The sequence below is a fragment of the Bos taurus genome, chromosome 11 (genome assembly GCF_002263795.3).
Source record: "Bos taurus isolate L1 Dominette 01449 registration number 42190680 breed Hereford chromosome 11, ARS-UCD2.0, whole genome shotgun sequence".
NCBI classification, from domain to species: domain Eukaryota; kingdom Metazoa; phylum Chordata; class Mammalia; order Artiodactyla; family Bovidae; genus Bos; species Bos taurus.
In genome coordinates, this window is record NC_037338.1 from 47,984,711 (window position 1) to 48,011,914 (window position 27,204).

The 27,204-nt window shown below is 41.1% G+C and overlaps 1 protein-coding gene across 6 annotated transcripts; it reads left to right on the forward strand.

The window, feature by feature from the left end:
- Positions 1-9,141: 9,141 nt before the first annotated feature.
- Positions 9,142-23,447, forward strand: KRCC1 (lysine rich coiled-coil 1). 6 transcript variants are annotated; one of them, XM_059891103.1, is made up of 5 exons: positions 9,142-9,294; positions 18,171-18,277; positions 19,077-19,189; positions 20,196-20,316; positions 22,098-23,447. In XM_059891103.1, the coding sequence occupies exon 5, from the start codon at positions 22,117-22,119 to the stop codon at positions 22,888-22,890; it is 774 nt and encodes a 257-aa protein (XP_059747086.1). In that variant the 5' UTR covers positions 9,142-9,294; positions 18,171-18,277; positions 19,077-19,189; positions 20,196-20,316; positions 22,098-22,116; the 3' UTR covers positions 22,891-23,447. The 6 variants fall into 6 exon arrangements, with proteins under 6 accessions (XP_059747086.1, XP_024854182.1, XP_005212813.1 ...); XM_024998414.2 differs by lacking the exons at positions 19,077-19,189; positions 20,196-20,316 and adding an exon at positions 10,146-10,351; XM_005212756.5 differs by lacking the exon at positions 20,196-20,316.
- The last annotated feature ends 3,757 nt before the right edge of the window (positions 23,448-27,204 follow it).

Genomic DNA, 27,204 nt, shown 5'->3' on the forward strand with positions numbered 1-27,204 from the left:
ATTAACAGATAAAGAAGGATGGTAAGAAAGAAAGAAAAATGAGATTGTGCAAGTCAAAGGACCCCTGGTCCCACAAGTACTGGCTGAGTTAGGAGATTGCAGACAAGGGAATGATGAGAATGACTACAGTGGTTCTGTAACTCAAAGTGGGATCCAGCTGCTCGCCACTCCAAAACCATTAAAGAGGCCAGGCTGGTGGAAAGAAAAGTTTGCATTATTTTGGTTGCTGGCAACCGGGGGTCAGGAAGGCGGATGCTTGTCCAAAGGTCAACTACTCCCCAACCCCTAACAATTAGGGCGCAAGAGCTTTTATAGACAGAGAGAGGGACTGCATGCAGAAACAACAGAAACAGCAGTCAGCTCTGACGGTCATCTTGAAGTTGGTCATTGGTGATGTGACCAGCTTCATCTTGATTAAGTACAGTTAATCTTCAGTTCCAGGGTGGGTTTATTCCCATTTCCTTGAGGCCAGTTCTTGGAATTGTGGCAGCTTATGTCATGGCTACAGTCTGGTCATTATATAGTTAAATTCTCCACCTGGTCGGGATTTTGGTATCTATAAGAGAGCTCACAGGATATGGCTCAGATTTTTATCTATAGCTATTGAGAAGGAACTAAAGGTCCTTAGCTGTGCTTAATGACTACATTATTATTTGGTCTCCTTTGACTGGTTTTCTTTGCTTCTTCATTTTCTTACTTCTCTAACTAGATTTATTCTTTTCTAAAAAAAAATTTATTTATTTATTTATTTATTTTTGGCTGCATTGATCTTCCTTGCTGCACTCAGACCTTTTTTCTCTAGTTGAGGAGAGCTGGGGCTACTCTCTAATAGCAGTGCACAGATTATCTTTGCAGCGGCTTCTCGCTGCATGGACTCCAGGGCAAGAGGGCTTCAGTAGTTGTGGCACATGGGCTTATGTGCCCCATGGCATGTGGAATCTTCCCAGACCAGAAATTGTCCCTTGCGTTGGTGAGCAGATTCTTACCCAATAGATCTGGACGTATTATTTGGCTGAAGTTTTTCCACAAACAAAAGGTCAGCAGAGAACATGGGTGGGACGATGGAGGGGAAGAAGGTGGTAAGGACCATAGGGTCCTGCTCCATTTCGGTTCCATTTACCTCGATTTTTAGCTGAACTCCCCTCCCCACTCAGGCCATACACAAGGACATTACTATGGCTATTGAGTACCCAGCACCCTAAAGAAGTGTGGGCAACCATTGCTGGGTTCCCAGTCTTGTACCTCAATGGTAGAAGAAGCTAACATGAAGTGGCCAAGACTGGGGCCTATTTTGGAAAGAATTATTAGCATAACATTATAAGCCTAAACATGGGTTTCAAGTAACCCTTACTATAAGCTCCACTGGTTAACTTTTTTTTTTTTATGTATTTTTGGTGGGGATGCTTCCCTGGTGTCTCAGATGGTAAAGAATCTGCTTGTAATGTGGGAGACCCAGGTTCAATCCATGGGTTGGGAACATCTCCTGGAGAAGAGAATGGCTTCCCACTCCAGTATTCTTGAGACTTTGTCTTTTTTTTTTTTTTCTAATTTATGTATGTATTTATTTATGGTATAGATTCTCAGATTCTTATTTTATTCGATAAGTTGTAAGACATTGTTATTGTTTTTTTCTTTTTCATTTGTTATTAACTCCTGTATTTTACTTTATTTTTTTTTCAGCTTTATTGAGATATAATAACATATAACATTGCATAAGTTTAAGGTGTGCAATATGATAATTTGCCACTGGTTAACTTTCATCTCAGATAGAATCTGTTCCCAGATTCCACATCACAGCCCCAAAATCTTTTTTTTTTAGCGTCAAAGTCTTTAACCATATTCTGTTTTCATATTATTATCCTGAATTTTTGAGCAAATAATCTCAGAGGCCTTGAAAGAGTGATTGCATTCCCTTCAGTTGGATATGCTACAGTTCAAGGAATATGTAGAAGTAAGTGTGAAGGTGGAGATGTCTGTGAAACCCAGAGTAACGATTTTGAACCACCAAGATAGTTTGTGTGCCTATGTTAATATCATGGTAGCTGATCCACCACGCTCGATCCTTCCTTTTGGTGAGATTCAGTCACACACCTGCAGGACCACCACCTAGTGGCAAATCAAGAGAGCTGCAAGATTTTAAATCTTTTTTGAAGACCTTTTTTTTTTGCCAGGCATGGCTTTACTGGGGCCCCTGCTGTAGCAGGGCGGAGCAAGAATAAACAACAGGTTCCCTTGCTTGTTTGCTCCCCTAGGGAGGGGACAAGCTTGTTCCTTATTTGGGGTGAGGGTAGGGATGTGTCCAGAGGTTCGGCTGGAGGGGTGGCTTAGGTGTTGTGGGCAGAGGGTGTGCTCTGTACCCTGCTTTTGTTCCTGACACCCAGTTTTTGCTCCCGGCTCTTCTAAAGTGGTGGTTGGTTTTTTGGTCTCTCTGTATCTTTTGTCCAGAGTTCACCCCAACTGCACATGCAGGCAGTTGATTTTAGTCCTATATAGTTTCTTTATATTTTGCTGTTTGGAGGAGAGGTGTGTCCAGGCGCAAGCATTTTAGCAAAGGTCCCCAGGTCTCCCAACCTGTCTCATTCCCCACTGTGAAACTGTGCTCAGTCGCTCAGTCATATCTAACTCTTTGCGACCCCATGGACTGTACCCCACCAGGCTCCTCTGTCCATGGGATTTTTCAGGCAAGAATACTGGAGTGGGTTGCATTTCCTACTCCAGGGGAAAAACTCTACACCCTAATTATTTTAGTAAAAGTACAGCACTTTATCATTGGTTTCGACCTTCCTTTGTACCCAGAGCTAAGATTCATTTAGGCCAGGGCTTGAAAAGGTTCCTTTAGGCCTGTGAACTAAGAACAGTTTATATATTCTTTAATGATTGGCACTGGGGTAGAATGGGGGAAATCAAAAGAATATTTTGTGACACTTGAAAATTATGTGAAACTCAAATTTCAGTAACGATAAATCATATAAAAAAAGCAGCCATACTCATATGTTTACATATTTTCTAAGGCTTCTTTCACACTATAGCCCCAGAGTTGAATAACTGCAACAAAAACCACATGGCCCACAAAGTCAAAAATATTTACTGTCTGGCCTTTTACAGAAAATGTTTGCCAATCCTGCTTTAGACTAATAGTAGCTAACGCCTAGCAGTGTTAAATAAGCCAGGGGTTGCTCACTATTTTCAAATGCATTCACTGGCTGATTCATTATCATTTCATAATCACAGGATCAAAGAGGTTTGTGGGCACACCTAGCCCTCACATTCCAGAATGAGAGGAGCAGGTTCCCTCCTGAATAGTCCATTATATCCTGTGTAACCGGGGTTCCCAGGTGGCACAGTGGTAAAAAATACACTTTCCAATGCAGGAGACCCAGGAGACAGAGGTTGGACCCCTGGGCCGGGAGGATCCCCTGGGGAAGGAAATGGCAACCCACTCCAGTGTTCTTGCCTGGGGAAGCCTATGGACAGAGGAGCCTGGCGGGCTACAGTCCATGGGGTCGCAATAGAGTTGGACATGACCTAGTGACTATACAACAACAATAACAATCCTATAAAATTACATCATTGACAAAACTTCACACTCTCTCTGGTCCCTGCATTCTTACTAAAGTAGCACTCCTGCTTCCATCTTTCTTCCTTCAGCTCCTAAAATTCTCAGCTCAAATTGCTTTCCTCTCAAGAGCTCCTGAAGGCACTCATTCCACATGCATTTATCAGCACTTTTACCAGGCACTATACTCAGTGCCCCGACACAAAGGTGATTAAAATGTAGGCCCATATGATATATACAATAGATAACTAATGAGAACCCACTGTGTTTCACAGGGAACTCTATTCAATGCTTTCTGGTGACCTAAATGGGAAGAAAATACAAAACAGAGTGGATATATGTATGCATGCTAAATCACTTCAGTTATGTCCAACCCTTTGTGATCCCATGGACTATAGCCCACCAGGATCCTCTGTCCATGGAATTCTCCAGGCAAGAATACTGATGTGGGTTGCTGTGCCCTCCTGCAGGGGATCTTCCCCACCCAGGGATCAAACCTGAGTCTCACATCTAACCTGCATTAGCAGGCAGTTCTTTACCACTAGCGCCACCTGAGATGCACAAATATATGTATACGTATAGCTGTTTCACTTTGCTGTACAGCAGAAACTAATGCAACATTGTAAAGCAAATCTACTCCAACAAAAACTTTTTTTGAAATATAGGCCTGGTATCTAAGACATTGACCATTTAGAGAGAATTATAGGTAATGGCGGCTTCCCTGGTCGCTCAGTGATAAAGAATCTGCCTGAAACGGAGGAGACAAAGGAGACAAGGGTTCGATCCCTGGATTGGGAAGATCCACTGGAGCAGGGCATGGCAACCCACTCCAGTATTCTTGCCTGGAGAATCCCATGGACAGAAGAGCCTGGCGGGCTACAGTACATGGGGTTGCAAAGAGTCAGACACTGAAATGACTTAGCACATATGCATGCATATAGAGATGTACAAGGCAAAGGGGAAAGGGTAGTAATAGCAGCCTAAGAAATCAGGAAAGGCTTCAGAAGTAGCAGACAAAGATAAGTGTGGGAGTGGGGGGGAAACTTTCAGGCCCAAGGACAGAGCAGAGATACGGAGGTAAAGAAACAGCATGATATTGTATAGACAATTACAATCAGTATTCTGGGAGCTAAAGAAGCACATGTATTATACTTCACTTTATCCTCTGTCACCAGACTATCTCACCCTTTATGTCCAGTGTTTCATATACAGCAAAAATAAGTGTTTGAATGCTTGAAACTGTGCTTTATTTGCATTACTTCATATTGCTTTCACAACATCCTTTGAGGTGGGTATTACTGAGACTTCCTAGTTAAAAAGTAGATCCCTCTCCTAAGTATAATCCCCCAGAGAAACTCTCACATGTGAGCATAATGAGACTGAACAAGAAAGTTAAAGCAGCATCGTCTATAAAATTAGAAATGGGAAATAAGCCCAAAGTCTTAAGACAGGAGAATGGATAGCTCATGTGTATTCATACAATGGATGTTATAGAGCTGTGAAAGGGAATCAGTTATAACCTCACAACTCAACAGAGGTTAATATCAAAAAATAGTAAGTGAAAAAAGGAACCTTCAGGGGAATAAATAGTAGGCAAAATAACATTTATGTAAAGTTTTAAATCATGCAAAGTAATACATCATGTTACTTAGGGATACATATCTATGTAGTAAAAATATAAAGAACCAGGCTACCTCGCCCCTTGCTGGCATTCAAAAAAAAAGAAAACTTTCCTTTACACTAACCTGGCCTCTTTATTGAATTTTGAGCATGAGAATAAGAAATGCTGAATTCAGGATAGTGTTTACTTCTGAGGAAAAGAGGAATTCATTCGGAAGTAGGAAGAGGGTGTTTCAGGAAGAAGTGGCAGATGCAATAAACTGAGTTATGCATAGTGTTTATGGTAATCAGTAAAGGTTTAATGTTGCTGAATCATAAAGTGAAAGCAGGGTGGGGAAGTGAGAACACTGGGAAGCTAATGAGATCAGGGAGGTGCACAGAAGCCCAGTAGTACAGCATTCATGATTGACTGAATGAAGAGCCAGTAATGACTTCCAGGTAGTACCCTTTGGCAGTACCGAGAGTAGACTGGAGGGTGAAATTGAAATGTAGCAGTACCCTATGGTCCTTGGATCCCCCACCCCACCATGTCCTCAGCCTGCCTTTTGTCTGTGGAATAACTCCTGTTGTTGTTCAGTCACTCAGCCCTATCCAACTCTTTTCGACTCCATGGACTGCAGCACACCAGGCTTCCCTGTCCTTCACTATGTCCTGGAGTTTGCTCAAACTCGTGTCCATTGAGTCAGTGATGCCACCCAACCATCTCGTCCTCTGTCATCCCCTTCTCCTGGCTTCAATCTTCCCCAGCAGGGTCTTTTCCAATGAGTTGGCTCTTCACATTGGGTGGCCAAAGTACTAGAGTTTCAGCTTCAGCATCAGTCCTTCCAAAGAATATTCAGAATTAATTTCCTTTAGGATGGATTGGTTTGATCTTCTTGCAATCCAAGGGACTCTCAAGTGTCTTCTTCAGCACCATAGTTCAAAAGCATCCATTCTTCTTTGAAAGAAAGTACTCAGCTTTCTTTATGATCCAGCTCTCACATCCATACATGACTACTGGAAAAACCACAGCTTTAACTACATGGACCTTTGTGGGAAAAATAATGGAACAACTTTAGCCGAAGAATAAGTTTAATCAGAGAAGTGAGAAAATGCATAAACAAAGGAAAACAGTCAAAGGAGACCAAATGATAACAATGCAGTCATTAAGCAAAGTCACGGGCCTTTAGTTCCTCCTCAAGAGGTATAGATAATATTCTGAGCTATATCCTGTGAGCTGTCTTATAGATACTTCTCCCCTCAGATGAAGTTAACTACATGATGACCAGACTGTAGGCCATGACATAAGCTGCCACAGTTCCGAGAACTGGCCTCAAGGAAATGGGAACAACCCACCCTGAAGATTAACTGTACCTAAAACAATCAGGGGTTTCCCTGGTAGCTCAGCTGGTAAAGAATCTGCCTGCAGTGCAGGAAACCCTGGTTCAATTCCTGGATCAGAAAGATCCCCTGCAGAAGAAGTAGGTTACCCACTCCAATATTCATGGGCTTCCCTGGTGGCTCAGATGGTAAAGAATCCACCTGCAAAGCAGGAGACCTGGGTTCCATCCTTGGGTTGGGAAGATCCCCTGGAGAAGGGCATGGCAACCCACTCCAGTATTCTTGCCTAGAGAATCGCCATGGACAGAGGAGCCTGGCTACAGTCCATGGGATTGCAAAGAGTCAGACACGACTGAGCAAACAAAGCACAGCACACAAAACAATCAAGATGACACTGGTCAGACCACTGATGACCAATTTCAAGGTGATTGTCAGAGCTGACTGGGCTGTTTCTGCATGGAGCCGCTCCCTGTCTATAAAAGCTCTTGTCCAGATTGTCAAGGGTAGGAGTTAGTCTTTCCACAGATTCCACCCTATCTCCCACTTGCTGGCATCCAAAATAAAGAAAACTTTCCTTCCCACCAAACTGGCCTCTTTTGACTGTCTGACTTTTGAGCAGCGAGCAGCCCAGAACCCACTTTCGGTAACAAAATCAGGAATGATGATAAGTAAGGCAGACATTGCCCCGGCTCTAACAAAAGATAATGAGAACCAGAAATTAGGCAATGCTGGTTTGACGGGAAAGGAGAACATACAGAAGAGAAACTTTTGCACAGTGCACCAGGGGGCATGCCCATCAATTGGGAGATGGGTGGAATATTGTACAGCAACGAAATGAGTAAATTACACGTATATGCAACAGCTTGGATGTACCTTAAAACAGCAAGTGAAACAAGTCCCAGAATACCGCTAGAGAAAGACATAAATCTTATGAAATTCAAAAATAATCGAAACTTTTTCCCCAGTCACACATATATTCCTTTCAAATGAGTATATCTTTATCACATATATTATATTCATATGAAAGGAAATGACCACAAACAGGGTATTAATTTCCTTGGGAGATAGGGAATTAGAGGATGAAATGAACCGGTGTGTATGTATATTTGCATACACTGAGACTATCAGGAGAGAGAAAGAGGTCATTTATGGAGCAATGATGACAGCATATCAAGACCAAGGATTTTCCACCCTGTATTAAAGGCTCTAACAAAGAAAACCGGTAAGGGAGGAAGGCATGTATTTTTCTGATTTTTTAAAAATTGTATTTATTGAGCTATGTCTGGTCTTAGTTGCAGCACTCAGGGTCTGTGCTGTGTCATGCAGGACCTTGTCTTGTTGCACATGGACTCTCTGCAGCGGGCAGGCTTAGTTGCTCCTCAGCACGTGGGATCTTAGATTGAACCCAAGTCCCCTGCTTTGCGAAGTGGATTCTTAACTACAGAACCAGGAAAGTCGTAGGTTTTTTGGTTTGTTTTTTTTTTTTTTTCAATTAATTTAATTGGAAGATAATTACTTTACAATATTGTGATGGGTTTTTGCCATACAGCAACATGAATCGGCCACAAGTATACGTGTCCCCCCACATCCTAAATCTTCCTCCCATCTCCCTCCTCACCCTATCCCTCTGGGTTGTCCCAGAGCACTAGTTTTGGGTGCCGACTCATGTATTGAACTTGCACTGGTACAAGTGCATATGGTAATGTACATGATTACCATATGGTAATACACATGATTTAGTGCTATTCTCTCAAAACCTCGCCTTCTCCCACTGAGTCCAAAAGTCTGTTCTTTACATCTGTGTCTCCTTTGCTGCCCTGAATGTAGGATCGTCGGGTACCGGCTTCCTAATTGGTTTCAGACTCTCCCAAGGTGAGCTGCCCCAGGAGTTTTTCCTCTCTTCCAATGGTGGGTGCGTGCTAAATCGCTTCAGTCCTGTCCGACTCTTTGTGACCCGATGGACTGTAGCCCACCAGACTCCTCTGTCCATGGGATTCTCCAGGCAAGAATACTAGAGTGGGTTGCCATTGCCTTCTCCAGGGGATCTTCCCGACCCAGGGCTCAGACCCGTTTCTTGTGGCTCCTGCATTGGTAGCCGAGTTCTTTATCCCTAGCACCAACTGGAAAGGCCCATGGAGAGACCAAGGAACAGCAAAGAAAGTGAAAGTGAGTCACTCAGTCGCGTCCAACTCTCTGCGATCCCATGGACTGGAGCCCACCAAGATCCCCTGTCCATGGGATTCTCCAGGCAAGAATACTGCAGTGAGTTGTCCTTTCCTTCTCCAGGGAATCTTCCCGACCCAGGGATCGAACTCAGGTCTCCCATATTGCAGGCAGACTCTTTACCGACTGAGCCACCAGGGAAATCACCAAAGAAGAGCAAAAGACTGAGGAACAGCAAGGAACACCGAGGTACACCAAGGAACAGCAAAAGAAAGGCTAATGCAAGCCAGAGAAGAAGAGAACTCGGGAAGTGACGGACTGAGCGGGTAGGGCAACCGGGAGGGCGCGGCTTTCGTGGAGCCGGGAGACTGCGCAAGCGCAGTAGCGCGCCTCGCCGCCATGGTCCCCGGTTCCGTCCAGTCAGCCGCTGGTGGTGGCGGCGACTTCCCCTCAGGAAGTCCGGTCTCCGCCTCCTCCTCCTCCTCTTACCCCGCCTGTTCGGCAGCGGCGGAGGCGGCGGTGCGGCAGCGGTTGTCCCTGCCTCTCCGCCACCTCCACCTCGGCCTATCCCCGGGCTGGCGGCGCTGGCGGGGAGGGGGACAGTAGTTGTAGACGCTGCCCCTGCCTCAGAGAAGGTGAGTTCCCGCCCCGGCGGCGGGGGCGGCCCGGGCCTTTAGCCCCTCCATCCTGCGACCCGGTAAAGGCCCGGCGCGCCCGGAGAGTGCGAAATGGCGGACCGGACAGGACCTGAGGCTCTCCGCTCCCCTCCCCACCCGTCACCCCTGGGAAACGGGCGCCGGGCTCCCACGTGGATCGCGGAGGGAGAAGGGACGTCTCCGCTGCCGGGGGAGCTGAGGTTGGAGCGGGAGAGAGGCGACCCGGCCGAGGCTGTAGATAGAGAGTGACAGGGCGAGGGAAGGGGAGGATGTGATGGGGACAGAGGCAAGGAGAGAAAAGGCCCCAGACGCGGAAGGGCGTAGACCTGCGCGGGGTGAAATTGAACATCCCGGAAAGTGGCGACCTCACTCACAAGTAGGGAGAAGTGGAGTCGGAACTTGGGGAGAATAGGAAGTAAACACGCGAGCCCAAGGTTCCTGGGGCCCTGGAGGAAGAGAAGAGGGGGTTAAGTTTTGAGGGATCACTTCGCAGAGTTTCCCCGGGTTTTTTGAGGATAACACCCTTTAAAACAAGCCTCCAAGATGTACAAGCTCATCTTGATAGTGGTGTGAGTTTTAATAGATACCTGCCAGTGTCAAAGCAGGACTTCAGTTAGGGCGGCGAAAACAACTTTTATTCAGTAACTACTGATAGTAGGAAAAATACTGAGCTCCATTCCGACTTTTCGCAGAAGTGACTGGGGGGTCTTAAAAGAAGGAATGGGGGAAGGTGGGGTTCAAGTAGAGTCGGAGAAGTACAGACTTAACAAAGGGTTGGGCAGTGTCAGCTTGCTGGCAATTACGGAAGTGAGAATTCTGTTTTCCCACAGAAACTGGGAGACAGCCTCTGAAATACATGATCATCACATTTCAAAGGAATGACTTTCAGATCCGTGAGACTCAGACACACCCGAGCTGTAGGAGACAGAAATACATTTCAAAGAGCCTGAGGAAGAGTTCGCAATTGTAAACCCTTTAGTAAGAACTGTATGAAAGAGAGGCCAGGAACCTCATCAGGTGTTGGCTAGAACAGACAGTAAGTATTTTTTGACAGCCGTGAGCTTTTCCAGACCTGAGCTCCACGATGGGGCTGGTTCATTCAAACGTGACCATGTTAAAATTTGGTCAAGTCTCTGCAAAAGTTTGAAAGAAATATACCTGCCTAGAGTTTTTACAGTTTTCACCAGTTCATTTTCCCTAAAACAAAGAGCTACTTCTTGACCATTTCGATCTAAGAGATGTTTGAGTTCTTACAAGTACAAACAAACTGCTGGTTCCAAACTATGAGTTTAGGCTTTAAGGCAGTTTTGAAATGATTTTGGATCGTGGAGCTTGATCCCACTGCAGAAGATTCTAGTAGAACATTCAGCCATCTTCAGTTTCATAGTTAATTTTTAGTATTTGCAGTGTTGCCTCATGTTGCTTTTTGTCTCCAGAGAGACAAAATGAGAACATTATTTTTGGTGGAAGCCAGAACATTGTTGGATAATTTAATTTTCCTTTTTCCTGAGGAACAGCAGTAAATATAACTTCATTAAAATAATTTTTATTTTCATCTTCCACAGTATACTCTATTTTTGTGTACTCTTGAATAATCTTTTATACCTTTCACTTGAAGGAATGACAAAACAGTAAAATATTATAAATTTCTTAGAACATTTTGTAAATATTTTATATAAATTCCATTCACTAAAAATGGAAATCAGAAACTGTAACCAAATGATGTTTCATTAAGTACCTTAGTGAGAGCAACTTTTAGAAGACTAGGTTTAGTGTCTTCAATCAGCCTGGGTTAGTATTACTGTTCTGAGATTAAAAAAATAAAATCTGAATTTTCTGCTTTCATACCAAACTTCCTGCCTTTCACTAACAAGCCTGAGCTATTATGATGTCAAGAGTACAATTCAGTTTAGCTTCCATAGCCACATCACAGAAATTTGGAAACAGTTTCTCATGGGGGGAAAAAAAACAGCTTTTTGCCAGAGTGGGGTTTTTTTTGTTTTGTTTTGTTTTGCAATGACTTTGAATATGTGCAGTTACTAAAGACTAAAAATCAGTTCAAAACAAAGTGTTGGCAGGCAGTTACCTTTCTGTACTGCTTCAAGGTGGTTTTGAGGGCATAGGAGTCTTGACTAAATAGATTCTAGTGCTAATTTCTCAACTAGCTTTATGACACTAAGTCCCAAACTTTCTGAACTTGTTTTGCCATCTGTGGGGAGGGGAGTTGGACTAGCCGGATTGAGTGACTTTCACAAACAGATGCTTTTGCCCTGCCCCTACCTTAGAGGACAGTTAGCAATGTTTGAAGACTTTTTTCCTTGGTTTTTGCCACTGGACAAGGAACAGCTTGGTGAGCAGTGGTACTACTGGTATCTGCTAGATGCCAGAGATGGCACACACAACATGAAAAGCACAGGGCACCAACATAGACATACCACAGCCTCCACAAAGGATTATCCTACACGAGATGTCAGTGTCAAGGTTGAGGAAGTCTGCACAAACCAAATAGAGGACCTCACCAGCTTTAAAATTATGAACTGGTTTGGCTTGGCTGTGTACTAGAACAGCAATTTATAAAACGTGAAACTTTGACTTAAAATGGCTATCAAATGACGTTCAAAGAGTAGTGAAATATTTTGAGTTACAGCTGAGATTTTGTTAGGATTTGGAAAATAGAATTTACTACCTAGAAATTACCTCGTCACTTTTAAGTAAATATCCTTATTAATTATTCAGTTAACTGCTACTTAACAAATAGTAAATATTTGATATGCTATTTAAAACACTCCTAGGACCCGGTATATTTTTAGTTTAGATATTTATAAACGCCTAATGTAATTTCCTATTGTACATAAGCTGGAAGAGAAAAAAAAATTTATCTAGTACTTAGCCAGTATCTTTTTTTCTTAAGATTCCTCCAAAAGGTGTCAAAGAATTATCATCCTTTCAATTATTAAATTCCACTCTCCTTTTCAAGATCCTGAAAGGACTATTAAAACTCCTGATCCATTTTCACCTATAGCTGTAATACTTATGAAGGAGCTTCTCTTAAACTGGGCTTGATAATAAAGGTCAGTAAGGATTAAGAATTTGCAAGCAGGGAATATATAGAAGGTGTAAATTACAAATAGGAAATTGAGAAATTAGACTCAATCACAAAAACTCAAATACCACATGACCAGACTTACTTGAAAAGAAATATACATCACATTTATGGTGAAAGTGTAGTAAGATTTTCCAGGACACTTTGTAATTCATTGAAAGAAGTTTCTCAAATATTTTTGACAGTTAAAAACTTTTTTCAGAATAATATTACTAAGAAATCAATAGAAACAAAACCACAGCAAACAGTTCTTTCTTATCTGGCTTTTTAAAAGAAAAGAAAATTAGACTCATTTTCAGAATGAAGAGCATTTCTAACTGCTTATTGAATCTAACCCATTTACATAGCAATTGTCTGAAGTGTTCCTTTGTTTTTTTGCAGAGATTCGAGACAAATGACAGAAAATCAAGCTAATAAGCCCTTATATTTATTCAGAAACCATTTAGAGCCCCTCCCATTAACCAGGTTCTTATGTTAGGACATGATCATTCTTACTGACCTATTCACATTTACTGACCTTTTGGAAGGACTGGCACGTATTTGATGACATTCTAATTCAGAATGGGCCCAAGTAAAACTAATTTCTTAGTTGATCTAGTCAAGGTCCTTGAGCTAGCTAGCCATAGATTACTTACAATGATTGATATTCAAAACATTTGTGTGTGCTCAGTCACTCGGTCACGTCCAACTCTTTGTGACCCCATGGATTGTAGCCCACCAGGCTCTTCTGTTCATGAAATTTTCCAGGGAAGAATACTCGAGTGGGTTGCCATTTCCATCTCCAGGGGGTCTTCCCAACCCACGAGTCGAGTCCAGGTCTCCTGCACTGCAGGTGGATTCTTTACCAAAGGCTTAGTTTGAGTAAAGACAGGAAATTTCCCTGATCATCTAATGATTAGGAATCAGTGCTTTTTCTGCTGGGGCCTAGGTTAGGGAACTAAGATCCTGCAAGCTGTACAGCACAACCAAAATAAATGGACATAAATTTTATATTACATTTGTAACCAATAATCCCAATTAATGATTTTTTTAATTCCTTTATGTTTTGTCATTGGAAATGTGCCATAGCAAATCCTGTTACTTGTGTGATTTTATTAGTGTAAAATAACTATAAGTCATCCAGTTCTATGGCAAACTCATAGGTCACATACTAATCTCATTTCCTGAAAAGGCAAGGTTAATAACTAACTCAGTTAAGAGTGAGTATTCATAATACTAGAAAGTATACACTGCATCTCTCAAAACTTCTTAGATGGAATTTGACCCTCTGGTAAAAAGGAATAAAGCAGCATACTTTGGTTAAGAGAACGGAATCAGTTACCTAGTCTCCTAAAACAGCGGTCCCCCAAACAGTCCCCAACTGTTTTGGCACCAGAGACCGGTTCCGTGGAAGACAATTTTTACACAGACTGGGATGCAAGCGATGATCAGCTATAAATACAGATGAAGCTTTGCTTGGTTGCAGGCCACTTACCTTCCACTTTGCAGCCCTGTTCCTAAGAGGCCGTGACAGTTAACTGTCCGTGGCCCAGGGGTTGGGAACCCCTTTCCTGATACAGGCTGTGCTCTAATCTTCCCTCAGGTTATAATGGTTTTAAAAGATTGCCAACCTCAAGAGCCAGGAGCAAGGCAGGGATGTCTATTCTTGCCAGTTCTTTTTAGTATTGTCCTGGACGTCCTAACCAGTATAGTCAGGAAAGGAAAAAAGGTTTACAGATTGGAGAGGAAGAAATCAGACTGTCTTTGTTTGCTGATACTAATGATCTGATCATCTATGGGCTCCGTGGTGGCTCAGTGGTAAAGAATCTGCCTGCAGTGCTGGAGAATAAAGTTCAGTCCCTGGGTTGGGAAGATAACCTGGAGAAGGAAGAGGCAACCCACTCCAGTGTGAAATTTCATGGACAGAGGAGCCTGGCAGTTCACAGTCCACAGGGTCACAAAAGAATCAGACACGGCTTAGCAACTCAACAACAACAAATAATCATCTATGTAGAAAATCCCAAGGAATTTTGGAAAAGCTACTAGAATAAGTGAGTTTAGCAAGGACACAAAGTACAAGGTTAATATACAAAACCAATACTATCTGTAAATGTTAGAAACAAGCAATTAGACATTGAGATTTTTAAAAAATACTATTAACTATTGCATAAAAACCAAAATACTTCTGGATAACTTTAACAAAGTACAGTGAATGATACATAACATTGCTGAGAGAAGATGCAAATGGTGGGGAAAATGTCCTTTAATGCTTCTTAGTGAACTCCATGTAAAAATGTAGTACTGTGTCATTAATTTGATATATTTAAAAAAGAGTTTATTAAAGGGAAACTAATTACACCTAAAACTTGCCAAATTAACATTCTAATTTTGCTCAAACATTTTTTCTTCAGTGACTAAAGATATTTAATAAGTATTTTTTAAAACTTAGTTTTAATGTCATGTTACAACACAAATCGGGTAGTGTCCTGTGGGCATGAAAATTTTTAGTAAATTTTTCACTCAGATTGAGTTGATTTACTCATCAACCTATTAAACCTATTGTGGCATATTAAAAACATATATAATGCAAAAGTTAAATTCAGGTTTTGCAATTTCTAAAAGGGTGATTGTATGCTTGCTTAGTGGTGTCCAACTCTGTGACCCGATGGACTGTAGCCTCCCAGAGTCCTCTGTCCATGGAATTCTCCTGAAGCCATTCCCTTCTTCAGGAGATCTTCCCGACCCAGGGATCAAACCTGGTCTCCTGCATTGCAGGCAGATTCTTTACCATCTGAGCTGCCAGGGAAGCCCCTGAAAGGATGATTGGGGTGTAACAAATTTTCTGACAAGATTAGAATTAGGAACAGTGGAGTGGTTCTTAGTATTTTATTAAATACTAAACCTTTTAAGACAGTTTTGAATTGCAAGTAATTCATACTTTTCATTTTTCATATTTAACTCAGTAGTTCACATGCAATGTTTTTATTACTTTAGCTTTTGCAATGGCTTTACCTATTATTACTGAAATAAGACCAACCCTTGTACAGATATTGAATAGCAAGGTGCATAGTTTCATTTCTCAAAATAAAAGATTACATTTTCTTTCTATTTGCACTATATCTTTCCTGGAAGTGAATGGCATTGTGGATAGTCATCTATAACTAGACTTGTACAAATAGGAACATCAAGTTTTCAGAATTTTGCTAGATTTTTTACAAAAATTAACCCTAATCTGAGAAAAATACTCCAAATGAGTTTCAGAAGAAACAAACTATTTCTTGCTTGAGACCTAATACCAACTTGTAAATAGATTGGATGTTTCTGCTTGACATTCCATTCTTTTAGACGTCAAAGTACATATAGCAAACATTAACACAGGACATAAACTGAAACCTTATAAGAGTTGGTTTAAAATCAGCAATCAGAAAAGATAGTAAGAATCAAGTTGAAATTTGACTTTTCATTTAAAAAAAAAAGGTCCTTCTGAAACATGAGTTAGCTTGAAATGCAAAGAATTAGGTACTCCTGTCAGGCACTCCTGACCTGTATAGCCATAATCTTTTCTTCATTTGGCTTTCTGTAGTTACTGGAATGGGCTTTTAGATGGCTTAGTGGGTGAAGAATCTGTCTGCAACGCAGGAGACGGGAGAGACACAGGTTCCATCCTTAGTCTGGGAAGACCCCTGGAGGAGGGCATGGCTACCCACTCCAGTATTCTTGGCTGGAGAGTCCCATGAACAAAGAAGCCTAGCGGGCTACAGTCCTTAGGGTCCCAAACAGTCAGACACGACAAGCAACTGAGCACACAGTTACTGGAATAATTGGTTGGAAAAACATTTCAGTTAAATGGATGAAATCCCAAATAACAAAAACAGCCCAGTTGTACAGCATTTACTATGTGCCAATACTCTTCTAAGTACTTTACATTTGTTAATTTCCTTAAGATCCACAATACCTGAAAAACTTGACCAAGCCTATATAATAAGTGCCAGAACTGACTCTAGAGTCCCTATGTCTAGCTCCTAGAAGCAGTGAGAAAATTAACATTGTGTGGCAAGCAGTAGTTCTGCATAGGTTGGCTTAAGCTATGTTAGGTGGATGATCTTCCTGGAAACAAAGCCAACATTTAAAGATCCAGTGTAGGGACTTCCCTAAAGTTCAGTGGTTAAGACTGCTTCTGCTGCAGGGGGCACACAGGTGGGTTCCACCCCTGGTCGGGGAACTAAGATCCCACTTGTTGCTTGGCCAAATATCTGTGTGTGTGTATATATATATGGTGGCTCAGACGGTAAACAATCTGCCTGCAATGGAGGAGACCTGGGTTCAGTCACTGGGTCCGAGAGATCCCCTGGAGGAGGGAATGGTAACCCACTCCAGTATTCTTGCCTGGATAATTCCACAGACAGAGGAGCCTGTCAGGCTACAGTCCATGGAATCACAAAGAGTCAGACACGACTGAGTGACTAACACACAGTTACGTATCCAGTTTAACAAATTACAGTAGAATGTTTTTTCCAAAACATTCATTTTAGATCTTTAAGCGCCTCTCATACACTTTACTGAGGTTTACTTTACTTATAGTAAACAGCACTCATTAAAAGTGTACAATGAGTTTTTGGCAGGTATTTGACATGAAATCACTTTCATAAACAAAATGCCATGTATTTCCACCAGCTTGAACACTTTTCTCCTCCTCCTTTACAATTTATCCCTCCCTCCATCCTTGTGCCTGGCAACCACTAATCTGCTTTCTATCGCTACAGATTAATTTGTGTTTTTAGAACTTTTATAAGTAGACTCAGTAGGTACTCATGCTTTTACTCAGCATGATTATTTTGTGATTCATCCATGTTGCATGTATTGCTATTTTGTTCCTTTTCGCTGCTGAATAATTCTGTTGTATGGATATACCACACTTTTCTTACCCATTCCCCTGCTGATAGAGTTGCTTCTGATTTTGGCTATAAGAAATAAAGCTGCTATGAGTATTCATGTACATGGACATGTTTTCATGTCTCTTGGGCAAATACATGGGAGTGAAATGACTGGATCCTATAGTAGGTGTTTAACTTTTAAAGAAATTGTCAAAACTGTGTACCATTTTAGATTATAACTAGTATTGTAGCAAATGCCAAGATTAAAAGAATCTGAATTTTAAGATTGTCAGAGATGAGAGTGGTGGCCTAAACCTTTACCAGGATAAAGTGTAAAGTCCTACATTTAGAAAAGTAAATCAATTACATTAAGTCCCAAATGGGAGAAGTCAGCCAACATGGGGAGAGAGATATCGCTGGGATTTTAACAATTACAAAGATCAAAAATCAGAAACATGTCTGCTCTAAGACACGAAGTACTAAGTAAGGCTGGATGCCCGCCCCAAATCATTTCCCTCAAGTCCAGAGTCCTACTGTAATGTGCCCCAGTAACTTCTCCTTCAGAGAAGAAGTATTTTCTGAACTAAAAAATACATCGTTGTTGTTGTTCAGTCGCTAAGTCATATCCAACTCTTTGTGACCCCATGAACTGCAACACGCCAGGCTTCCCTGCTCTTCACTGTCTCCTGGAGTTTGCTCAAGCTCATATGCAATATCAGAGGCTTACTAAATGTTTTCATACTGAAATTGCCATTCCAATGAGCAAAAAGCTATTACTTTAGCCTTGTAAGCAGTCTTAACTTGAGAAGTTAAGATTTGATATGGTATATGAAATGATACAGGGTTGAAAATTGAAAATATTATCGTAAATGTCTTACCTGCCCTTATTTTATTCATAGATACCACGTTGAGTGAGCAAAGACTGAACATTTTACAGATACCTTTTGTAGAAGGCTTATAAGAACTAGTGCCATAATTTGAATCATAATGGATTTCACATTATGAGGTAGGTTGAAAATAAAGGACATCTCAATTATTAGCATTATTTATACTGAAGCATTATACATATTATACATAATTTATACTGAATTATTTGTATATGTTATACTAATACTTTGATTTGAAAGCAAGCGAAAGTATAACACTCTTAGTTCAGACTAAATATAGTAAAATTCCTGAGTAAATAAACTAAAACTCACAAGTGCTATTTTCAAATTCAGAGGTGTAAATTTTGGATCACTTTCTCTAAAATAAACAATATTATTTATTTTTCAAGGGTAAAATACACACTGGGCTTCCCTCTTGGCTCAAACAGTAAGAATCCACCTGCAATGCAGGAGACCTGGGTTCAATCCCTGGATTGGGAAGATCCCTTGGAGGAGGGCATGGCAACCCACTCCAATATTCTTGCCTGGAGAATCCCCATGGACAGAGGAGCCTAGCAGGCTCCAATCCATGGGGTCGCACACTGAATGATTAAGCACAGCACAAAACACATACTCAAAAAGTTGGCTTTACTTTCAGATTTACAGGAAGCAAAATAAGAAATTGAAGATGCATTTTGTGAGTTTTCAGATGATTGATTTATGTTGATGTAATTCTAAACTTTGAATTATTTAATCATTATAACAAGATTGTGCTTGCAATATTGTAGAGCAGTTAACCTTCGATAACTTCAAACTTCAAACCTCAAAGCAAGTTTAACTTTTTTTAGAAAAAAGAAAAGATTGCTTGGTTTCAGGTAAAGGGAAGTAGAATATTGGGCAACAATGGATTTTTAAAATCTCTGCTGTCATGGTTTTTAGCTCCTCGGTTGTTGCACAGTCTCGCTATTTGGAGAAAGTTCATGCTAAAAAACGGAACTAATTAATGAGTGAATATGATCAGATTTCTCCACCAAGGTCTCAGTCTGATAAGGGTAAGGTTCAGTTCACCTCTTCATTGATCTCTGCACCATCTGTGATCTTTTGGGGTTGTCTTCAAGTTTCATCCATGGTATACCATTTTGTAGTACCTCATTCCTTTATATTTCTGAATGACATTCCATTGTGTGAATTGCCACATTGTGTTTATCCATTCATCAGCTAATGAACATTGATTGTTTCTAATTTTAGCTGTCAGTAATAGTGCTGCTGTGAGCATTTTTGTACAAATTTTTGTGTCGACATAGATTTTCATTTCTCTTGGGTATATATTTAGGAGTGAAATTGCTAGGGTTATGTGGTGACTCTGTGTTTGACATTTTGAAGAACTGCCAAACTGTTTTCCAAAGTTGCTGTACCATTTTACATTCCCACCAAGAATGAATGAAGTCTCCAGTTTTTCCTCTTCTTTGCCAGCACATTATTTATTATCTATCTTTTTAATTATAGCCATCCTGTGAGTATGAAGTAAAATCTTTTTCTTATAAAACATTTTTAAATATAAAAATAGAGAAAACAGTATTATGACACCTTCTGTACTTATCATCCAGTTTTGACAATTATCAACATCTTTTTAATTTTATTAGTGACTTTTTAAAAGTAGCTTTATTGAGGTATAGTTGAGGTATGTACAGGAAACTGTACATATTCCAGGTATATAATTTGATAGGTTTGAAACATATATATTGATGAAATGATCACCATAGTTAAGACAGTAAACATATCCATGCCCCCAGAAATGCCCCTTATAATGCTGTGCTGAGTCGCTCAGTCATGTCCAACTCTGTGGAACCCCATGGACTGTAGCCAGCCAGGCTCCTCTGTCCATGAGGATTCTCCAGGCAAGAATACTGGAGTGGGTTGTCTTGCCCTCCTCCAGAGGATCTTCCCAACCTGGGGATCAAACACAGGTCTCCCGCATTACAGGTGGATTCTTTACTGTCTGAGCCACCAGGGAAGCCCAAGAATACCAGCATGGGTTGCCATTCCCTTCTCCATTAGATCTTCCTGACGCAGGAATGGAACCAGGGTCTCCAGCATTGAAGGCGGATCCTTTACCAGCTGAGCTCCCTCCTACTTTTTCCTGACTACTTTTTCCCAGGCAACCACTGTATTGCTATAGGTTAGTTTTCCTTTTTCAAGAGCTTTATGTACATGGAATCGTGTATTATGTACTATTTTCTCAGGCTTTTTTGAGTCAGCTTGATTATTTTGAGATTCATCCATTTCGTCAAGTGTATCAATAGTCTGATCCTTTTTATCATTGATTCCATTATATGGATATACCACTGTTTGATTTATGCATTTATCTGTTGATCAATATTTGGGTTTTTTTTTTCCTTTCTGGGGCTATTACACATAAAACTGCTGTGAATATTCAAGTATAAGTCTTTATGTGGACATATAGTTCCTTCTCTTTAGGATAAATATCTAGGAGTGGAATAACTGGATCATATGGTAGGTGTATGTCTAACTTCCTTAGAAACTACCAGACTATTTTCCAAGTAGTCGTACCATTTTATATCCTACCAGCAACATTTGAGAATTCCAGTTGTTCTGTATCCTCACCCATCTCTTTAATTTCAGTTATTCTAGTGAGTGCATGATGGTATTGCTTTGTGGTTTTAATTAACATCTACTTGATGATGAATCATACTGAGCATCTTTCATGTGCTTACTGTCCATTTGTGTATATTCTTTTCTGAAGTATCTGGTCAAATTTTTTTGCCCCTGTTTAATAATTATGTTACATTTTGCTCTAGTCAGAATTTTTCTACTATTTAAGTTGAATAGGAACTAAATTTTCTGGCTCACCAAATTAGGCTTCATTTAGACTTCCTTTTTAATCTCAAATTGCCAGTAAAACTAGCTGATCATTGGTGACTCTAGATTGCTGTCAGACTTGTTTCTGTTAAAGGAAGGAACTGCATGGGTTATACTGCCTCATAATTTTTGGAAATAAAGCATATCACCAAAAATATTATCTTCTCATACTAAGTACATTTTCTGCTATATTTGTAATGCAGGATTTGAGGTGGGGACAGAAAGAGAAATAGTAGTTGTACTGCCCCATCCCCCAAAAAGCAAGCAAACAAAGATTAGCATATCGGCTTGAAATTTCTTCTGAAACTTTTCTCTACATAAATCCCTACCCACTCTGAGCTTTCACCTCCATTTCCTGCTTAGCCCTCCCACCAGCTCTTTAATAGAGAACAAACCAGAAGGCATTCTAGAATGTCTTTTTCACCAATCAGAAGTAACAGAATGAAATCCAATTCCTTATGCAGAAGATACAGAACTCTGTTCCCTCATCTTTTCTCATGCCCTATACCTACGAGTAGTTTTGTCTCAGCTGGATTTCTAATTTCCAGCATTCCAAAACCATTTTATAATTTTATTGTTAAGTCTTACAATACTGTTATCTGGTGAGTATGTATGTTTATTTTATTTTGAGTGAACAAAAGATTTTTAAAATTACCTCTCTATGGTTTGTTACTTTTCTTAGACAACAGTGTTCAAGAATCTGAATTTTAGAAATTATTTGAGCACTCAGATCAGGCCACTCACCATGGATGTGTAAGTCCTTCTATCCATACATCCCTACAAAGCCTTACATTTTTAGCCCTACAAAAGAATTATACATGTCAGCTCCTTTCTGCCTCCTTCATCTCACTTCTGAGAAAGATAAAATTACTTGTGAGTGGCGTAGGCCATATTTGACTTCCTTATGCTCCTTTTTGGCATATAATATCATGATATTTAACTTTTATACCAAAGTAGATTTTAATTTTGGGATGGGGAAGGGGCTTCTTTATTTTGTCTTTTGAGATTCTTCAAGAGTAAAGGAAATATTCAGAATTAAATAATCTAGTAAGAATTTTCTCCCATCTTTTCTACCCACAGAGAATCCCTTGTCAAGCTAATGAAGCATTCAAAGAAGACATATGACTCTTTTCAAGATGAACTTGAAGATTATATCAAAGTGCAGAAAGCCAGAGGCTTAGAGCCAAAGACTTGTTTCAGGAAGATGAGAGAGGATTATTTGGAAACCTATGGGTACAAAGAAGAGGTTGACTCTAGACCCAGGTGTAGAATGTTTGAACAAAGACTCCCATATGGAACCGTCCAAACCTACCCAAGATCATGCAGTATTTCACAAAGAGTGGAAAAGCAGTTACCTCAGTGGCTACCAGCTCATGACAGCAGGCTGAGACTAGACTCCCTGAGCTACTCTCAGTTCACCAGGGACTGTTTCTCAGGAAAACCTGTACCCCCGAACCTTAGTCAGCACGAGTCTAACTGTAGCTCATACAGTGTAGAATCTGGAGTTTACAGGCACCTCTCCTCAGAAAATAATACCAGTGCCCATCAGGCTAGTTATAAACACATACATCAGAAGAGGAAAAGGCACACAGAGGAAGGCAGAGAAAAGCCAGAGGAGGAGCGGCCCAAGCATAAGAGGAAAAAAGCTTGTGAGGAAATAGATTTAGACAAATACAAGAGCATCCAAACAAGCAAAACGGAGGCAGAAACAGTCAGAGTCAGTACAGAAAAGCTTAAGAACCGGAAGGAGAAAAGAAGCCGAGATGTAGCCTCTAAGAAAGAGGAACGTAAGCGCAGAAAAGAGAAAAAGGAACAAGGCCAAGAAAGGACAGAGGAGGAAATGCTTTGGGACCAGTCTATCCTTGGATTTTGAAGCTCTTGCATTGGTTCCCCCAGGGTTAAACTAATGCTGAGAAGCTTGGTTTTACAGTGTTCATGTTCAAATCCCTCTTCTCACATGAGCAGGTACAAAGGCTAAAAGAACAGGAAACAGAGTACGCTTGCTATCCAACATGCAAATATTTTTCCTCATTTTCTAAAATCATTACTACATTTTTCTTATACATAATGTAATTTCCCTTAACAAGAGTGGCTCTGCTTTTATTCATCTGGTTGCTGTGATGATGGAAGTATTTTTCCCTTGGGAGGTCATTTATATTTAAGTAGGATTAATAGGCTTAACAGAATCTATTTCTTGATTGGGTTTTAGTTTGGGGTGGGTATTTTTATATTCATTAGTTTTCTCTGTGAAGCAATTTAGATATTTTTCCTCCGTTAGATCTAACTTGCAGTATATTTTCTAGATTGAAAGGTGGAAAATGACATACATTATAATAAGCTTAAGTTACATACAGTTTTTAAAAAGAGTCTTGATACAAAATCAGTTTATATTCTGGAAATGTTTATAATATAATAAAAATCTAATTTCTACTTCTTTGTTTGTTTTGTTTTGTGTCATTGATCTGTTCCTATTCGATGAATATTTTCTTCTGGAAGAGCAATAGCCAAGTAAATTTAAACCCACTTTTTGGATAGAAATCTGTGAATGGCCACAGTTTTTCCAAATAGTTGAAATTGGGGGATTAAATGGCATTATTCTTTCCTGACCAGTACTTTCTGTTCTGATAATCCCCTTTTTTATGATAAACATATCAAGTATTCAAGCACTGCTCTTTTGTTGTAGAGAGTAGTGACCTGGAAATCTGAATCCCAGAATTCTAGTCTCAGCTATGCCTTCAAGTTGTTATGTGACTTTGGGAAAGTCTCTCAACTTTATTTTCCTCACTATTAAATATAACTAGAAGCACTGGCCTCTAAAATGCTTTGGATAACAAGATGCCGCCATGATATGAAAGCTCTTTGCATTCTACAATGTTGTGCATATATATTATAATATTAACTTTAACCTTATTTTGCTAATGTGATTTTTTATTTTATATTTTATTATGTATTCCCTTGGGGCTTTCTGGTGGCTCAGACAGTAAAGAATCTGCCTGCAGTACAAGAGACCCAGTTTCAATCCCTGTATTGGGAAGACCGCCCTGGAGAAGGGAATGGCAACCCCCTCTAGTATTCTTGCCTGGGAATTCCAAGGACAGAGGAGCGCAGCAGGCTACAATACATGAGGTCACAACGAGGCACAACTGAGCGACTAAGCGCACACACACACACATATTCCCTTCACCTGCTCAACCCTCTGCATGTAATCAGTCTCCCCACCCTTGCTAGGCCACTGCCTTACTCAGCCCTGAACCCTCTCTGGGTCCCCACCTTGCCTAGCCTCCTACCTCAGTGGGCCTCAAATAGCAAAGAAGAAAGGAAGTGGAGGAGGGAGAGGGCATAGGTGATCCATTTTATTTTAAACTAATGACTGCAACCTCCAGTCCATCAGGTTTCCCTAGTAAATTTCCCACCCTCAGAGATGTCTTTTATACTCTCCGCTCTCTCCTCAAACCTTCTCCTCCCTGGTGCCTCCCATACAGGCCCCCTTTCTCTCAGCTGATGGATCACAAGTACTTTTTTAAAAAAGAAAAAAGGTCAGAGAGCTAGCTGAGCAACCCAGTCTATGATAATGTGTTTAAAGCAACCCAAATTGACAGAGATGGTGACCTCTAAATTTCTGTTTCTAGACTAGATTTCTCCCTGAGTTGTGGACTCATAACCAACGGCATTTGTTGCTATTTCCAAGTAGAACACCAAAAGAGCACACACTTCTCAGCAATCATTCTTCCCTCAGTCTTCCCCCATCTCCACAAATAATAACACCATCTTAATTGTTCAAGCCAAAAAATCACTAAAATCACACTTAACTCTCTTCTACATCAGAGCCATCAGTGATTCTTCATGGTTTTACCTCCAAATTATCTCTCCTATTGTCCACTTCTATCTTCACTGCCACCACCCTGACCCAAACTAACCCGGGTATTGTTTTGGGTTTATTTGAACCAAACAGGATTAACAGGTCTGCTGCTGCTGCTGCTGCTAAGTCACTTCAATCGCGTCCGACTCTGTGCGACCCAGTGGACGGCAGCCCACCAGGCCCCGCTGTCCCTGGGGTTCTCCAGGCAAGAACACTGGAGTGGGTTGCCATTTCCTTCTCCAATGCTTGAAAGTGAAAAGTGAAAGTGAAGTCGCTCAGTCGTGTCCGACCCTCAGCGACCCCATGGACTGCAGCCTTCCAGGCTCCTCCATCCATGGGACTCTCCAGGCAAGAGTTAACAGGTCTGAGAAGAGCTGAAACTGGGAAAAGTCATCACAGGCTTTGAGTTAATGAGTATAAAACCAGCAACAGGTGTATCAAGAGATCAAATAGTGTCATGGCCATCTAGCACTGTGGACTTCAGAAATGCCCAGCAAATATTTCCTTCCAGAAAGACAAAATCTTACCTGAAAAGAAAACTGCTAGGTTGAAAAACCAAATTGGGCAGGGAGGTAGCACTGGGGGTAAGGGAAAGAAAAGGTTCCAAGAGTAGGGAGCAGGGGAAGGTGCCAGATGAAGAACTCAGAAAATTCTGCAACAGCAAAGTACAACATCTGAGGTGAGAATACCACCTTGCCAGGCAAGCCCCACTGGCCTGTAAGAAACAACAGAAAACTTTTCTGAACCAAGCTCCACTCCGAATGGTGGAGAAATAACCATATCTTGAGCCCTTCACTGTAACAAGAGAAATCCCTCGAGCCATGAAGCTGGAAAATGTACCCAGGGCATTCCTTCTCCACAGAAATGTCCTCACAGTAGTCCAGGTCAACACATTCCATTTAAACTTTGGAAAGGAGGAGGAGAATATGATCTAGCCATACAGAGTGTTACGAGAGAAAAATGAACTAAAATACTTTGACAAGAAGACACCAAAAAAAATGCAAACACAAAGCAGATTAAAAACTCCAATACTTCAAACAAGGCTGAAAGAGATTAAGAAAACAGTTAAAACTTTAAGAAAAGTTAGAATGGACTTCCCTGGAGGTCCAGTGGCTAAGACTCCCTGCTCATGATGCAGGGAGCCTGGGCTCAATCCCAGGGCAGGGAACTATCCCCACATGCCACAATTAAGACCCTGCACAGTCAAATTCCATGGGGTCGCAAAGAGTCCGATACGACTGAGCAACTTCACTTTCACTTTTCACAGTCAAATTAGTTTTTTTAAAAAAGAAAAAGCAAAAAGGGCACAAAACAGAAAAAAAAACTATGGAATAAAATGGCCAATTATGCAACTGAAAAAGACAGTAGTCAATTCCAAGAAAACTAAAATATAATGCAGTAATGAAAAAGTAATTCTAATTTTTAGTCAAAAATATTCATTGAGCATTCACTGAGCATCAAATTAGAGCCAGACATGGTTACTAAATAATGACCTTGACAGATAATAGGGGGGAAAAAATAGTAAAAGAAAAAAAAATCAAATCATTAAAAGGAATACAAGAGAGTATAGGCACCATAGAAAGAACAGGGTAGGAAGGAGAATAATGAAGATATTCCAACAAAAGTAAATTTACACCTTGCAAGAAGGTGATAAAAGATGAGCAAAGACGATCCAAAGCAGGGGACTTCCCTGGTTGTCCAGCGGTTAAGAATCTTCCTTCCAAACCAGGAGATGTGGGCTCCATCCTTGGTTAGGCAACGAAGACCCACATGCCTCAATTGACCCCTCACACACACCCCCAGCAATGGATGCAGGGGCACTCAGCGACTTAGCTGACTCCTCTGGGAGTATAGTGTACGGCCCTCTGCAGACAAAAAACAAGCCAAAGGAAAGGACAGCCCTCAAAGGCAGGGTGGATGTCCAAATCAAACCAACATACCACAGATGGCCTGGAGAACAGAGTCCCTAATGACAAGGGACTCCAAATGGTCCCCAGGTCCTGGCAAATACTGAACATCCTTGTATTATACCTCATGCCCACAGCTACCACAAAGGGAGCTGCAATACTCCCGCCATTTTCCTTGGAAGAGACTGAAGAAAGCTGAGGCTCTGAGAAATGGGTTTGCCCAGGGCTACCCTGGAGCCCAGTCGTCTCTCCTTCCAGGACTGAGGTTTGAAACACTCCACCCCCCTTTTAGGGAGCTGGAATCCAGGAGAAGCCTACTGGGTGGGGTTGGGGGCACGCGGCACATAGGTGCTGTCTTCTGGAGGGGCCAAGGGTAAGGAACTGCGTTTACCATAGATCTTGAAGGGAAGGAGGGAGCCCC